Source organism: Vanessa cardui, chromosome Z, assembly GCF_905220365.1.
Source record: "Vanessa cardui chromosome Z, ilVanCard2.1, whole genome shotgun sequence".
NCBI classification, from domain to species: domain Eukaryota; kingdom Metazoa; phylum Arthropoda; class Insecta; order Lepidoptera; family Nymphalidae; genus Vanessa; species Vanessa cardui.
The window spans coordinates 7,227,889-7,242,891 of NC_061154.1; the positions used below are offsets into that span (position 1 = coordinate 7,227,889).

Genomic DNA, 15,003 nt, shown 5'->3' on the forward strand with positions numbered 1-15,003 from the left:
TTATGTAACACGTAAGAACTACATAGAGAGAACACGCAATAGTGCAGCTAAAATAAATGTAAATATGTTGCTACCCTCGCTATTCAAAACCCGCATCCTTTATAAACTTCAAGGAATATGTCGTGCAATTTTAATCCTCTTAGAGTTTGAACTACTTACTCATTAATTTCACTCATCAAACGTTATACATAAGTCTCGTCTATACCCTGTAGCGTATAATAATATTGAGAAGTAAGGGTTTTTGCTCGAACTAATTTATATTTATATAAATTATATAAACATACTAGCGACTCACCCCGGCTTCGCACGCTGTCGATGCTAATACTAAATATACTACAGATTTTTTTTTAATTTACGACTTCACATTAGAAAATTCTAAAATGATCAGTGTTTCTTACTACCTATATTGTCCATGTATTATATACAAATTCCTTCCTCTCAAATCATTCTATCTATAAAAAAAACCGCATCAAAATCTGTTGCGACAAGCGTACATAGGGACAGACAACGGTAAGCGACTTTGTTTATTAGTATATTTAGCTTCGCATAAATTAATTTTGCATTGAAATTAGACATTTTTACGTCATTATATAACGATTATAAAAAAAACAACTTTACAAATACTCTGGAAAAATATATTTAAATATATTTTACACACAACATTTCCACTTGTATACACGTGACAACTGGCTTACCGGATTCGAGAATAAACCATTTTAAGTAAGTACAGATTAGTTCACCCGCAACGTGTCCGAATAAAATCACGTTTCACTCGGATTGTAAATTATATCTACCTACATCAAAATGCAACAACTTAAAATTTAAAGAAAAAATAAATAAAGACGGTTTTAATTGCTACATGTTGTCTTACTATACGGGACGATGGACGTCTTACTTATATTTACCGGCACAAGGACACAAATGGCCAAATGCAGGAAAGACACATGGAATGCAAGAAATGCACATGAATGGTTGCTTGGATATTGTAACATCGCCCTAAGTATCCCCACTTAGGACAATGTTACGGTATAGGACGATGTCAGAGGAAGCTGACACAGGATGCCTCAGTAAGCCCCTAAGCTATTCGTGCTGTTGATGAATTCTCTCTAATTAACTCACATTGCCATCGTATCGATACAATAGAGTGTTTATACTAATTAGGCAGTATCTCTCCTACGCAGCTAGACTTCATTGGAAACGGAGGCCATGAGCGCTCTGTCAAGGGGATTCCAATTAAACATTCAATGAAGTATTTACAACGTGGCTTAGGACTTTGTGTAAGTCAGTCTGATTAGGTATTCTGTCACCAAGTACCAATTTTTAGTGTTAGGCCAGTTTGGTGAAAGGTGATGGAGCCATGATTAAGGGACATAACTTCTCAGTTTTCAAATTTTATTCAAAAAAGTTAAGTTTTTTACGGCACCATTGTTGTGATGGGGACTTACCATCCGGTGGCCCATTTTCATGAAATCTGTCAACCTATAGCAAAAGTCCATAAATGGTTTACAAAACATTTCGCTAAATGCAGAGATTTTTTTATCATCGCAAGCGTTCATGTGTCATTATGTCAAATAAACAAAATATGTCATAAAGTAAATCTAATGCAACATTGATCAAATGTTGGCTGATGTTGATATTTTTATGATTATGTCTCGTGTACATAATCACTGATTCAATCAATCTGATCAATATTTACTGTGAGTATACATATGCTATTTTTCTCATTACATTGTAATGTAACAGTGAGTATTCCTACTTTGTTACAACTTTTTTTTTATCTGATTAAGCAAAATAATGCACTCTTTTTATATTTGATATAATGATTTTTTTGTTTTATTAATACAAAAACAACGAATAAAAGCGTCATAGGAAATATATGAAACTAAAATTAAAAGAAAAATCGGAGCTGTCCTGACTTCCGGATGAAAAGGTCGGTTGCATTGCCTCTGGTATTCGGACAATAAAAGCATTTTTTCATGTGCTTCTGACGCCTATAATGTCTATAATTGTGTTTATACAGGTGTATTGGATTTGTTACTGTCGATATCAGAAATATCAACATTGTTGCATTTGTGATAGCTTAAAACTAAAAAAAAAATTATCAAATCTCACTCCAACCCTTGATTTGGAAGTTCAGCATTCCCATATTTGCCTTTGTGTAAAAACTTTTAGACGTTTGTGAATTCATCGACGCTGCTTCTCGGCTAAATGTACACTCTTCAGATTAATATGTTTAGCTTTCAGAGCTCTGGACATTACCTGCCTTTTGGAGCAGAGGTACATTTCATGCTGTGTTAAAAGCTTCTCTGTTTAATCAATCTTTGTGAGATTCTGTTATACCGCCTTGGGCATTACTCAGCTATTTTAGTTTGAATACTTTTGGAGTCGGTACTTTCAGACACTATTAAGTGGCGCATTGAAGCAGTAGATCGCGATGCTTGTGGCTTAGAAAAGTTGATGTCATCTATTTTGCGTAAGACAAATTGTAACTATCTTCAAGCCTAAATAAATGCCAGCTTTCTATGACCCTCCCCCTGTGATCCTTACTATTTTACTTGAGTGAACGTTATCACTAGGTTTTCCTTATGATATTTTTCAAAGTCGAAATAAACTTATCTGTGATAACAAATGAATCGCTATGGTTTTGTCACTTTCAGACTAATTTTCGAAATTTCTCTATTTGCCAAAGTAAAGGTCTATTTTGCCGTAACCAGGTGCAATTTGGTGTTCGTGGCTGTCCGTTGTCTACAGTGATTTCATCTGCACGCTGCAGCAGTAACGATGCGTGGTCCAAATTCTTTGATTTTCGGATTCTTGAAAAACTGGAGATAAAATTTGGCTCCAATATCGATTAAATAGATTTTTAGGTGCCTATTTATTTAATTTTTTCGTTGACCTTAATGTTGTCTTAAATTTTCGCGATTATTACACATTCGTTGACCTTGTAGTTTTCTTATCGCAAAGATTATTGGACTTGGAACCCGAAGGTACGAACTCCGGGATTTAAAACACAATAGACTTATATATTTTTACACAACAAAAAGAATATATACTATTACAAAAGAAGCCGTATATATGAAATAAGAAATCAGGAGTACCGTACAAAAGAATAAATTGATATGATTTGATTTTCATAGAAGTTCGAAGTCACAAATAGGTTAAGATAACCACTCAGCTTGTTAAAAACTTGTAAGAACACCTCAGATTTCAGTAACTCAACGACACACAGTTATTGCATAAAATATTTAAAAATATTCATACACAATACATTCTTCATTACATATACATTATAGCGATATTAAATAATACCACCCAATGTTTACAAATAATAGCAATTGGGTACCAATTAGCGACCAATCCACTTACTTCAATAAAAACTGAAAATTCTATTTATATTTTATTTAATAAGCCAGATTAATATGTTTGTATGGCGAAATTTTAAATTTTATAACACCAAATAATAGTGTAATTAACTGCCTCAGTTATTTCATCCTCATTATAATGGCATTATTTATGTATTGCGTTTCGTGGATATAATGAATATTCCATTAAATCTGTTAAAACAGAAACGTGTGCTACTTGCACATTATATTATACATGATGTTTTTCTAAAACTGAGGCATTTTGGTATCGATTTTAGATTACACTTTATAAAATGGTTATTCCGAGATCCGTTACACAAAAAAAAAAATCAACGCATGGTACAGGATGTCAACTTCTCGATTTTGTTTAAGCCAACATGTTTTTAAATTATATATAAATTATTTTTTTATCAATTGGCCTATCGCCCATTGCCGGTTTGATGTTTATTTCTGGGACACCTTGTATATAGGTTATAGTACGAACAAATAGTCTCGGTCCCATCATAGATTTTGCATAATTAAATTTGGACAGCTCTAGTGTGTCACATAGTCGGACACGTTCGGGCATGTAGGAGGCAAAACAATTTTAAACCGTGTTAAGAACATGATCGGTTTCGCAGCGAAAACGTTAGTTCATAATTACACCGAGGTTTATAGCATTGTTTAATTCAAATTGCTTTCTTTTTGTTTATATAAATAACAAACAGTCTTGATATTTCATTAAAGTTTTGATCCCAGTCTTTGTTTAGTCTTGTGAATTTGACATTATACTATAATATTAATCAAATCGAAACATTTCTCGAAATTTAGACTTCCAATGATACTAATAATAAATATGAGACAATATCACATACATACATTACTCTGATCCCAATATAAGTAGCTAAAGCTTGTGTTATGGAGAATCAGAAGTAACGATGGTACCTAACACCCATACCTAAGACAACATACAAAACTAATGATAATCTACATTGACTCGGCCCGTAATCGAACCCGGGACCTCAGAGTGGCGTACCCATGAAAACCGGTGTACACACCACTCGACCACGGAGGTCGTCAAAATTTATCTGTGATAAGCCTGCATATCTTTGTTCTTAATGTACACTATTTGACTTTAAATAATTGAGTTTTCCATATAAAATCACCAGAATTTGATAAGGAAAAATTGGATAATCAGAGGTCTATTTAAATGTCTGTCTTAATATCCGCTAGGAGCAACAGTAGTTCGGGAATTTCTTCTTGAATCATTAAACAAATGGCTTACTGAACCAAAAAGGGATCGAAAGCCATTAATAAATACAATTAATTGTTGTCAATAGCGAAATTATAAAATATTCTTCAGAAGAAACAGTACTATTTACAATATCGCCTTAAGCATTTATTAGCGCTAGCTTTGTTATACTACGGTGTTTATAAAAATGTTTAAATGGTTGTATAACAATTGTTAAGTTTTTAATTATATATTTATGTATCGTTAGCTGTTAGGTTGTTGTCTTTAATTTTTATTTGTACTTCATATAACTCAATAGGTAATACTGGAATTCAAATTTTATTTAATATGAACCCTTTATGTTGTAAACTAATAATAAGTGTAAAATTGGAAATTCAATTTTCAGAGCTTTGTTCTAATAATTAATTCGAAACTGCATTTGATAATTTGATCGTTTTTCAAGGAGTTACTATGATAGCTAGCTATGTTTTCTACCATAGTGCAAAATAACAGGCATTGTCTAAAAATATAGATTTATATAGCGAAATATTCAGAAAATCGTATCCTGAATCCGAATCGAAATAGCATTACGCTTACTATCAAAACCAATTTACCAGATCAAGTATTTCACATACGACTTTGAAGTCAATAAGGTCTTAGAATCCGTTTGACATACGAAGTACAAACATATTGGTCGAACAGACTAATCAACATTGGCAACTATATCGGACAAAGGCTGGGAATTCAGTCCTTAAATTTACAGAGAATACTGAATTCGATTTGCAATACACTGGAAATAGGAAATGGTTTATCTTTTGACTGATCTCTCGATAGCCGAAACAGGTAACCTGTTCATTTCCCTTATCTTTTTCATGTACATGAGTAAATATTTTAATATTCAATGAAAAGATACACTTTTTTTATTCTACCTGTAAAGGGTTATGATTTTTTGGCTTTTGAGTTGATTGAAAAAATTAAAATATTTCATATAAATATATTTAAAAATAAAATTTGTCACTAATAAGAAGGAAATATCCACATGATAACACAGTGCACATTGATTGATTAAGAAATGAAGCAATTGTGACCAAAGTCGGTACTAGTTAAAATAGTTATAAGTTTTTTTTTTTACGTCTCATAGAAAAAATGCAACACCCGAAAGGTGATAATGGTTAGTATTCAAAGAAAGAAAGCTTAAAATAAAAATATGACGTTTTCAAAAGAATTACCAACGAACATTATTAAAACATAATAAAATTTGTATCATTTGAAAGACATTGAACCATTATATGCATGAAGAAATTCCTATAAATTTTAAATTAAAACAAATTCCTATAAATTTTGGGAAAATGCCTTAAACCAAACCAAAGGCGACCTAGTTATGAAATTTGTTAGTTATTTCGTATAGAAGGTAAGAAAATCATTACCTTCATGACATAATTTAGGAAGAAGAAATCTTCAAATTACAACACACTTTTGAAAGTTTTTAGATTCCATAGGGAAGATGGAAAAAAAGGAACAAGGGGACAACTTTCTGCATTTCATATGGAAGGAATATTACTCACGTAACTTCTAACTACATCTAATCTGGTAGTTATACTCAATGATGTCGAACTACCTAACAAAATTTTTATAATTTGAATTATTGTTTTAAGTGAATGTAAATTTTTTAAATAAAGTTCTTAAACCCAAATGATAATATATTTTTTGAAAATGTACTGTATGATTGTATGCAGATCCACAATTTATAACCACATTCTGATGAATTTAATTTGACTAGCCCCGATTACAAAAACAATATTTTAATCTACTAATGTTTAGTAAAAATACTAAATTATTTTAAGTGTGTTTAATTAATATTGATGTTATAATTGATAGTTTAAACAGGCACATTTATAAAAAATATTTTCTGGCATATATAAAATCGTTTTTCTTTATCAATTGATTATTTTTTTTTAAATCATAAATTCACAATTTCAGCTAAATCCTTGATTCGTTTTGCTAAGCATTTAGGATATCAGTTACGAACAAGCTTTACAGTTTATGAAATTAATTAAGTTCCTACATATATTTTAAAAATACTCTGTAGAAATTTTTATTCATTTGAGTCACTTAAAAAATGATTCTTGTTTCATTTATGTTACATACGTATGTTCTTTTGTTAGTCGAGTACCTTTTTCAAGAAGGTATCACAGCTTTGTGTGTGAGAATTTCTTTAAGAATGCATTTTCTGCAATCGCGTAAGCTTATTAAAGTATCTTACAAAGAAATTCTTTGCAAAGGAGAGAACGTAGGCTTTCTATTTTCAGATTTAATATTGTTAACGAAAGCAATTGTTATTAGTTTCTTTATAAAATAGAGGAAATTACGCGCATTACGTACCTAAAACTATTATCGTGTCAATTTTAGTCTTTCAAAAGAGACGTATTTAATAGGCTTCTGGAATATTATTTTAAAGTGCTTCGCAAATATTGCAGTGAAATTGTTGACTCTCGAACTCAGAGAACAACTTTGTGGATTTGAATTACATCATTCATGACGGCTTATTAAAAGCCATAGTTCGGTTGGAACTGAAATTTGCATTAACTTTGCTTTGAATAACTTTCACATCTGCAACTCGAAATTACATGAAATACTTAAAAACAATACATATAATAGAACTGGATAAATGTGTTATATCAAACAAAAGAATGCTGTAAATCCGTATCTTTGTCCACGGAATGTGTGGAAACCATAGAAAAGAATTCAATGGAACTCAATGTACTCGTATTCATATATTTTAAGGTATATGAACATGTATGATGATTTTGTAGGTCGTGATATGAAATAGATTGCGATGTTGAAAAAGTTGTGAAATATTTTCATATAAGATCAACTCTGAAGCATCGTCTCAAAACTATAGAAAATTAATCAATGAGACTCGGTTAAGTAAAGCATCTGAAACTGGGTCAACGTGTAGGATATTTGTGTTCATTGAAAACAATATGGTCCAGGAGGCAATGAAAAAGTCTCGAGTCCGCCTTGATACAAGCAATGATAAATATTTTTGATTGTCTTTCATATACCGAGATTCTTGTTTGTTTACATAATATAAATAATTGTGACACAAAACAATAGAATTGAAGATAAAGTTGAAGCAATATTAGCAGTCGAAATTGTGGATCTAATTTGTAAAATATAGTGTGTTGTGAAATAGCTTATGTATAAAATGAAAACATTAAAATATTTCTATTTATAAAAGTTAGCATTTTTTTGCCCGTATCCTGTGCATTGGCCATTTGAAATTTTGTGTTCTGTAAAAGTCAAGTTTGGACATGAAAGTGATGATACGTGAAAGTTCGCATAACTGTAATAAAAAACAATACTGAATACTGTTATATTTATTCTACCGCTGATTATAATCTGTCCACCCTGATAGTGTAGCCCTAATCTTTTTTATTTATATCAGCAATAAAAATAACGTGTAATTCTCTTACTAATTTTTTTTTTGTGGATTTTATCGTAAACCGGATATTGGCGGATATCGAAAAATCTGGTTTGAATTTTGAACGAAGAAACGTGCGGCAGCCGCGAATACATTCTCGATCAGACAAACTTTATTTTGAAATTCAATCGAGTTATCAATCGATGGCTTAATTGGGTTGGAGCTGTGATCTTATATAGCGAAATGAATTTAAACTTTGTTTTAGTGAAATATTCAATGATCAAGGAAATTTATTTTGATACGTTTATGCAGCTTGTAGGGCAGGGCCATGACGACTAATCAGAAGTGATAAATCGTTTTTTGAATTTGTCTAATTTTTGTATTGCTTTATGTTTAAGTAATGGAGTAAAATAGATATGCGTCTAAGCTATAGAGGTTTCAGCTGACAGTCGGCTCAAGACTCCCCTCCTCTCAAAGTATTTGAATCCCTCCGATAGAAATCTTAAATTAAGCCTGATTTACTAAAAAATTATATTCTCCGTTAATAATTTAGAGAAAATACTGTACTTTGAATTAAATATGGTATTTTTATTTAATTATAATTTGTTGTAATAATATAGTTTTATTTTGCAGTTGGGAAGATTTCATCGTTGTTTTAAAATGATCAGATTAAACTTTGATTTGTGACAAATGGCTGCACTGAAATAGATCTGTTTCGTACATGTTGCGTCACAGACGATTTTTTTATATTCCTTTGAAAGCTTTTTGATACAATAGCTCGCATTTTCAATATTGAAATATTTATTGATTTACGGATTAGGTTCGCTTCCACGGAAAAGGCTTAAGCTTCTCATTTTTATTCGTTTTTCATTTCCAGGAATACAGAAAGCAACCTTTGTTTGTATGTTTTTGTAGTCGTACTTGCGTTTTTCAATTGTTAAGTTAAACAAGGAAAATGTTTAGTGAATACATTTTAAAATTATCTTTGGTTTAGAGCAGGATGTACTTTATTTTATATGTTGATGTGCCTATAATGTCCTAAGAAATATGCCAAGGCTCTTTTTAAAGATAATGAAAGTTTGATGCTGACGAAAATTAAATCAAGAGTTCCTTTGCAGTGCAAAGACATACATTTATAGTTATGATAATTTAATAAAAAAAAATATTAATTTCTAATTTATGTAATTAATTAATTTTTAAATTATGTTATACTAAGAAGTTAAAATGTGTAGTGATCACATATTTAGTACATTTAGTGATATATTCGCACTATGTTCAGTACCGCTCTTATCTTTTGACGCAATTATGCCTAACCTACATGTACACATGTAGTCAGTTTTTTGTTTTGAATAAGCTTAGTAACATATATAAATCATTCTATATGTTATTAATGAAAGCACCAAGCCTCTTTTTAAACCACGACAGCAATTGCATGTCATGTTCCGATAATAACCCCAAAAAAAATATAACACATAATATCAAATACTTCTGAAAAATATAAAAAACACGTAAAGCTAAAAATAAAAAATAACTTTAACACCATCACAAATTAAATTCCGTTCACAGGTACAAAAACTAACAAAATCATATGCACGAAGCGTAACAGGTGTCAGTCGCTCGCAGTCCCGTCGGAAAATAAAATCTCGCTATAGCTTGACAAATGGAAATATTTAATCGCACTGCATAATAGAATCCTGAAATTTCGCGACTACATAAAACTTTTTTTTTTTACTTACCAGGTGGGCGGGCTACGGCGCACGCCAGCGCCGAAGCGACGAGCGCCAGCAAGGTGTGCATGGCTCGAAGTGTCGTGTACACTCTGTCGATGTTTACTGGTTTTGCAACGAGTCCTGTCGCGCACTCGCGCACCGATCGATACCCGCCCACATGATAACCACCTACTATCAAACAGAATGTCATATCTCCCATTCCAGATAATACTAGCAATCTAAACCCATTGAAATAGATGTTATTTTACGGACTTACTATCTTCTTCGAATAAGCATTAAACAGGATTGTGCATCCGATATGTTGGTAAACCTGGAATAACGACCTTTTTACAGAAGCATAGGACTTATATTTCAATTTTTCGTGATTAAATCTACATACGGCCTGAATGAAATCTTAGTCCTTAATGACGTGCGTGTCCATGGGTAACATAAGATAAATATTAGTCAATACGATTGTGTCGTGATAGCTTTCCGCTCGCGGATTGATTCCATGTGCGATATGATTTGTATAAATAAGTATTTCATTCAAATTGTTTATAAAGTTCTAATATAAGACCCGAATTCGTTCTTTATAATTTTCACCTCATTTCTGCTTGCTGTGGATACATTTTCAAGAACGGTAAAATTCTCCTCGTTGAGAAGTATGAGCACCAAGTAAAATATCAATAAGCCCGATTTCGCTATTCCGCTTCATTGCAGCTTTAAGGATAAATATTATTTCAAATGTTTGTATTTATTGTTTCTTATTTTATTTCAATTTTCATTTCTATAACATGTTTTTTTGAAGTGATGCAGTTAGTCAAGACTACCTTCGTCTGTTGCTGCTAAATGATTCCTGTTGATAATTATGTATATTGTGAGAGTAAAATCTAGATAAAGATCGATCTTTAAGATGACCTAAACATAATACATGATATTTCCTTCCGGTGACTCTTGTTGGGCCCTTTTACGGGTCATGACAGAACGTTTACGGTACTAGCCTTTTATAAAAAAATGGAAGTATCCCTCCAATATTTGGTAGATATAAATTCGTATATAGTTTTTTTTTATGTTAAAGGTTGGCGGACAAGCATTTGGGCCACCAGATGGTAAGTGGTCACCATCACCCATAGACAATGACGCTGTAAGAAATATTAACTATTCCTTACATCGTCAATGCGCCACCAACCTTGGGAACTAAGATGGTATGTCCCTTGTGCCTGTAGTTACACTGGCTCACTCACCCTTCAAACCGAAACACAACAATACTGAGTACTGTTATTTGGCGGTAGAATAACTGATGAGTGGGTGGTACCTACCCAGACGGGCTAGCACAAAGCCCTACCACCAAGTAGAAAGTTTCCACTATAAAGATACAATTTCAACCAATACAAATCGATTTTGCATGTAGAGGTGGCTATAAACCTGAGATACGTCTACTCGTACTTTTCAGAAAGGAGACGAAGACGAGGTGAGCATGTAATGAAAAGTGCAACCTTGCTTAACTCTCATCTTATCTGCCTAAAATTCAACATGGATGTATATTGAGTCCTGTATTACTAAGCCTACGTGTAATTGTATCTCAAATTTCAATTTAGGTTTCAATTTAGGTTTTAAACCTAAATTGAATGTATAGAACTTTATGTAAGAAAATTAATAGGTAAAGTAGATGATATTATTGAAAATTTGATAAATGTTAAAGAGTGGTTTGATGAAGTATGTAGGTTTAAAATAACTACTAAGCATTAAAATATGTAAAAAAAATAACTATACGTTCTTGGTACAACCTATCAATAAAGGCAGGCTGTTCTAAATCATAAAAGTAAAAATGTGATAGGATAATATTGACATATCTGCTTCGTCTTCAATTCTGTCTTGAAACACTGTCTTTTTATTCCAACATGTATTTGCCAACCAATATAAAGCGCTTATCAATAAAATCAATACTTTCTTAAAATACTAACTACTGAGTTTCTTGCCGATTATTCTCGGTAAAATCTATATTCTGTATCAGTGGCAGCATTACTCAATATAGTCATGAAATGACGATTCAAAAGTTAATACAAGTATTACCTATTTAATTAAAGTATATTTTTATTTTGGTTGATTTATTTGGCACTTGCGTCTTTCAAATTGCATTCGTTGTTCCCAAATTATAAATATTGCTAACTTTCAGATAAATTGTTTAGCCCATAAGTAAAGAAGTACTCACAAATCAAAACTCGTGCAAGGGCGTCAAATAATAATCTGTATTAATTTTAGAAATGTGAAAGCAACTCGAATCGAAATTGCCTAATGGTTAGAACGCGTGCATTGCATTAACCGATGATTGCGGGTTCAAAACCAGGCAAGCACCGCTGTTTCATGTGCTTAATTTGTCTTTATAATTCATCTCGTGCTCTGCGGTGAAGGAAAACATCGTGAGGAAACCTGCATGTGACAAATTTCATAGAAATTCTGCCACATGTGTATTCCAACAATCCGCATTGGAACAGCGTGGTGGAATATGTTCCAAACCTTCTCCTCAAAGGGAGAGGAGGCCTTTAGCCCAGAAGTGGGAATTTACAGGCTGTTGTTGTTGTTGTTTGGTACGAAGCAAGCTTAAACTCCAAGAAAGGACATAGGCTACTTTTTTACCTAACACATGACAACCAATACCTACCCTAAATCACGAGCGAAGACGAGGACAACTTTTAGTTGGACACAAATAACAACAACAGAGTCGGATTGAAAGGTCTGGAGGCCCAGGGGCCACAAAGCAGTGGAGGCCCTAGACCAACAGGAGCGTGGAGATCCTAATAATTATATCATGGATTAATGGATTAGCTTAAGCTTTTATTAATTTTAATCAGTAAGTATTTCTTGACTGGTATCGGTAAATTTTAAAATATTAAGTAGTAAGACTATTATAATTTGACTATATCTCGGTATTTGTTAACTCACTGAAAACGTTTGTGGCCCCCACTTGTGTGGAGGCCCCAGGGCAGTTGCCCCGGTTGCCCTTCTCTAAATCCGGCCCTGAACAACAAACAGGAACAGATGATAATTGTATGAACGTTTTTCATATATATTTTTCAATACAACCATGTTTCAGTCAAAGGAATATCTTATCATTATGAGAAAATATTCAGTCATAAAATATTTATGCACCTCCATTTGTCCTTAGCCTTGAAGTATTTCTTATGGTGATTTGTAGGGCTAGATGGTTATTCTCGATATTGATGTTAATATCTACTTCAAGCTTCAATGTGCATTGGATGCATCCTTGAATTTTATTTTCTACTAAATAAAATCATATTATACTACAAAGAGTAGTATAGATATATATATATATATATATATATATATATATATATATATATATATATATATATATATATATATATATATATATATATATATATAAAATTATTTTTAAAGTTATTGATTTCATGATATTTACCATGTTTTTTTTATTTTTGTTCGTTGGAGCTCGATGTTTTGACATTATTTACGAATGTCTTCAGTCTCGTGAACAAGGCATCCTTATCCCGAAATTAAAATAAGATGAAAGTAAATATCCCGAAATCAATAACTTTAATAATAAAATTAACCATGATAATTTTAAATCTATATATATATATATATATATATATATATATATATATATATATATATATATATATATATATATATATATATATATATAAAATTATTTTTAAAGTTATTGATTTCATGATATTTACCATGTTTTTTTTATTTTTGTTCGTTGGAGCTCGATGTTTTGACATTATTTACGAATGTCTTCAGTCTCGTGAACAAGGCATCCTTATCCCGAAATTAAAATAAGATGAAAGTAAATATCCCGAAATCAATAACTTTAATAATAAAATTAACCATGATAATTTAAAATCTTATAAAATTAATTTGTTATATGGTTCAGACTTTTTGTGATATTGCTTATTATGACAAGTCGTTGTTACGAGAATATCGTAGGTCCGGCCGCTATAGAAAATATATCAAAATTAGAAAGTATATATTATATTTGTAAGCATTGTAATGATAATGAAATTGAATAAATAACGAAATCGTTTTAAAATTAGTAAAATATTAATTCAAAAAAAAACATTAATAAATATTGCCATTTAAAACTTTCAATTACTCAAACATTACGATCGAATAAATAAAAACTGTTTACTAAGTGTTTCGTGTATGAAAATGTATTATAATTATAATGCAACCTAGTGTATCATATACGAGCCATTTAGAAACAAGAGAGTAGGGTGGACACCGTTACCATCACAGCATAGGAGCCGTTTTTATCCCCTAGGGGCGCCAATTCCTTATCAAAATACACCACTGTGTCCTCAATCGGAAGGAAGTTGGGTACCAGTTAAGAAACGAAGTATCTATTTAGTCAAATAAAATTCACTATATTTCGTTATATATTTGGAATACACGGTATTGGTATTTTTCAATTTCACCTGCATTATTAGCTCGTGAGCGAAAGCAAATCGAGAGAAAACCAATAATGCAATATTATAACGTCAGTGAGTTGGGCGGATCAAGGATTTATTGGCTGCAAATCTATAAAAAAAAATTAATAAAATCTTCTCATGAGAAAATTGCATAATATTTAATACAATATTATTATACGATTGCTTGACTAATGATTTACATTCATTATAGATATATATATTCTTATATTATAGCGTTAATACAATAAAAATTGTCATTGGACTTATTCTTACCGATCAAGCTCTTTCGTGTCTTCTCCATCGTACGTGACATTGGAGAAATGATCTGTTATCTTTCAGCACAACTAAAAATTAACACGTTACAATGAAAAAATTAACCTGGACAACGTTTCGTTCGTAACGTAAATGACAATACTAGACCAATGTGACCTTTACTAAATGAGATATGAAAATTAAAAATATTTTCATCTATAGAAGAAAAAAATACCCTTTACGACATTTGAATAATTTATGACGTTGAAATGTTTGAATCAATTAGTAATAACGCAATAAGCGCTCCTCCCCAGTTTGCGATTTCCCCAGCAGGAAAAATGTTTCGTCCGCTTAATTTCGTTCATTCTTAAGTTCGTTTAATCCATGGAATGTTTATATAAAACTAAATATGCTCGTAGAACATTTTCTATAGAAAGGTATACGTGTATAACTATTTACTTATAAGCATTTTATACAAACGAGTAGTCTTTTATGAGTATATGAACTATATATTAAGGAGAACCCAAGGGAGGTTATTAAAATACTATAATAAGCTATCTAAAAAAGAGTGATGTTAATGAACACCTAC

At 31.6% G+C, this 15,003-nt stretch overlaps 1 protein-coding gene across 1 annotated transcript in view; it reads right to left on the minus strand.

Annotated features, from left to right (window-relative positions):
* Window positions 1–9,925, minus strand: part of LOC124543427 (protein cab-1) — a 56,444-nt gene extending 46,519 nt beyond the window's left edge. Inside the window, exon 1 of the mRNA XM_047121650.1 lies at window positions 9,733–9,925. Coding sequence (XP_046977606.1) covers window positions 9,733–9,925 — 193 coding nt within the window. The remainder of the gene's footprint in view (window positions 1–9,732) is intronic.
* Window positions 9,926–15,003: the final 5,078 nt, after the last annotated feature.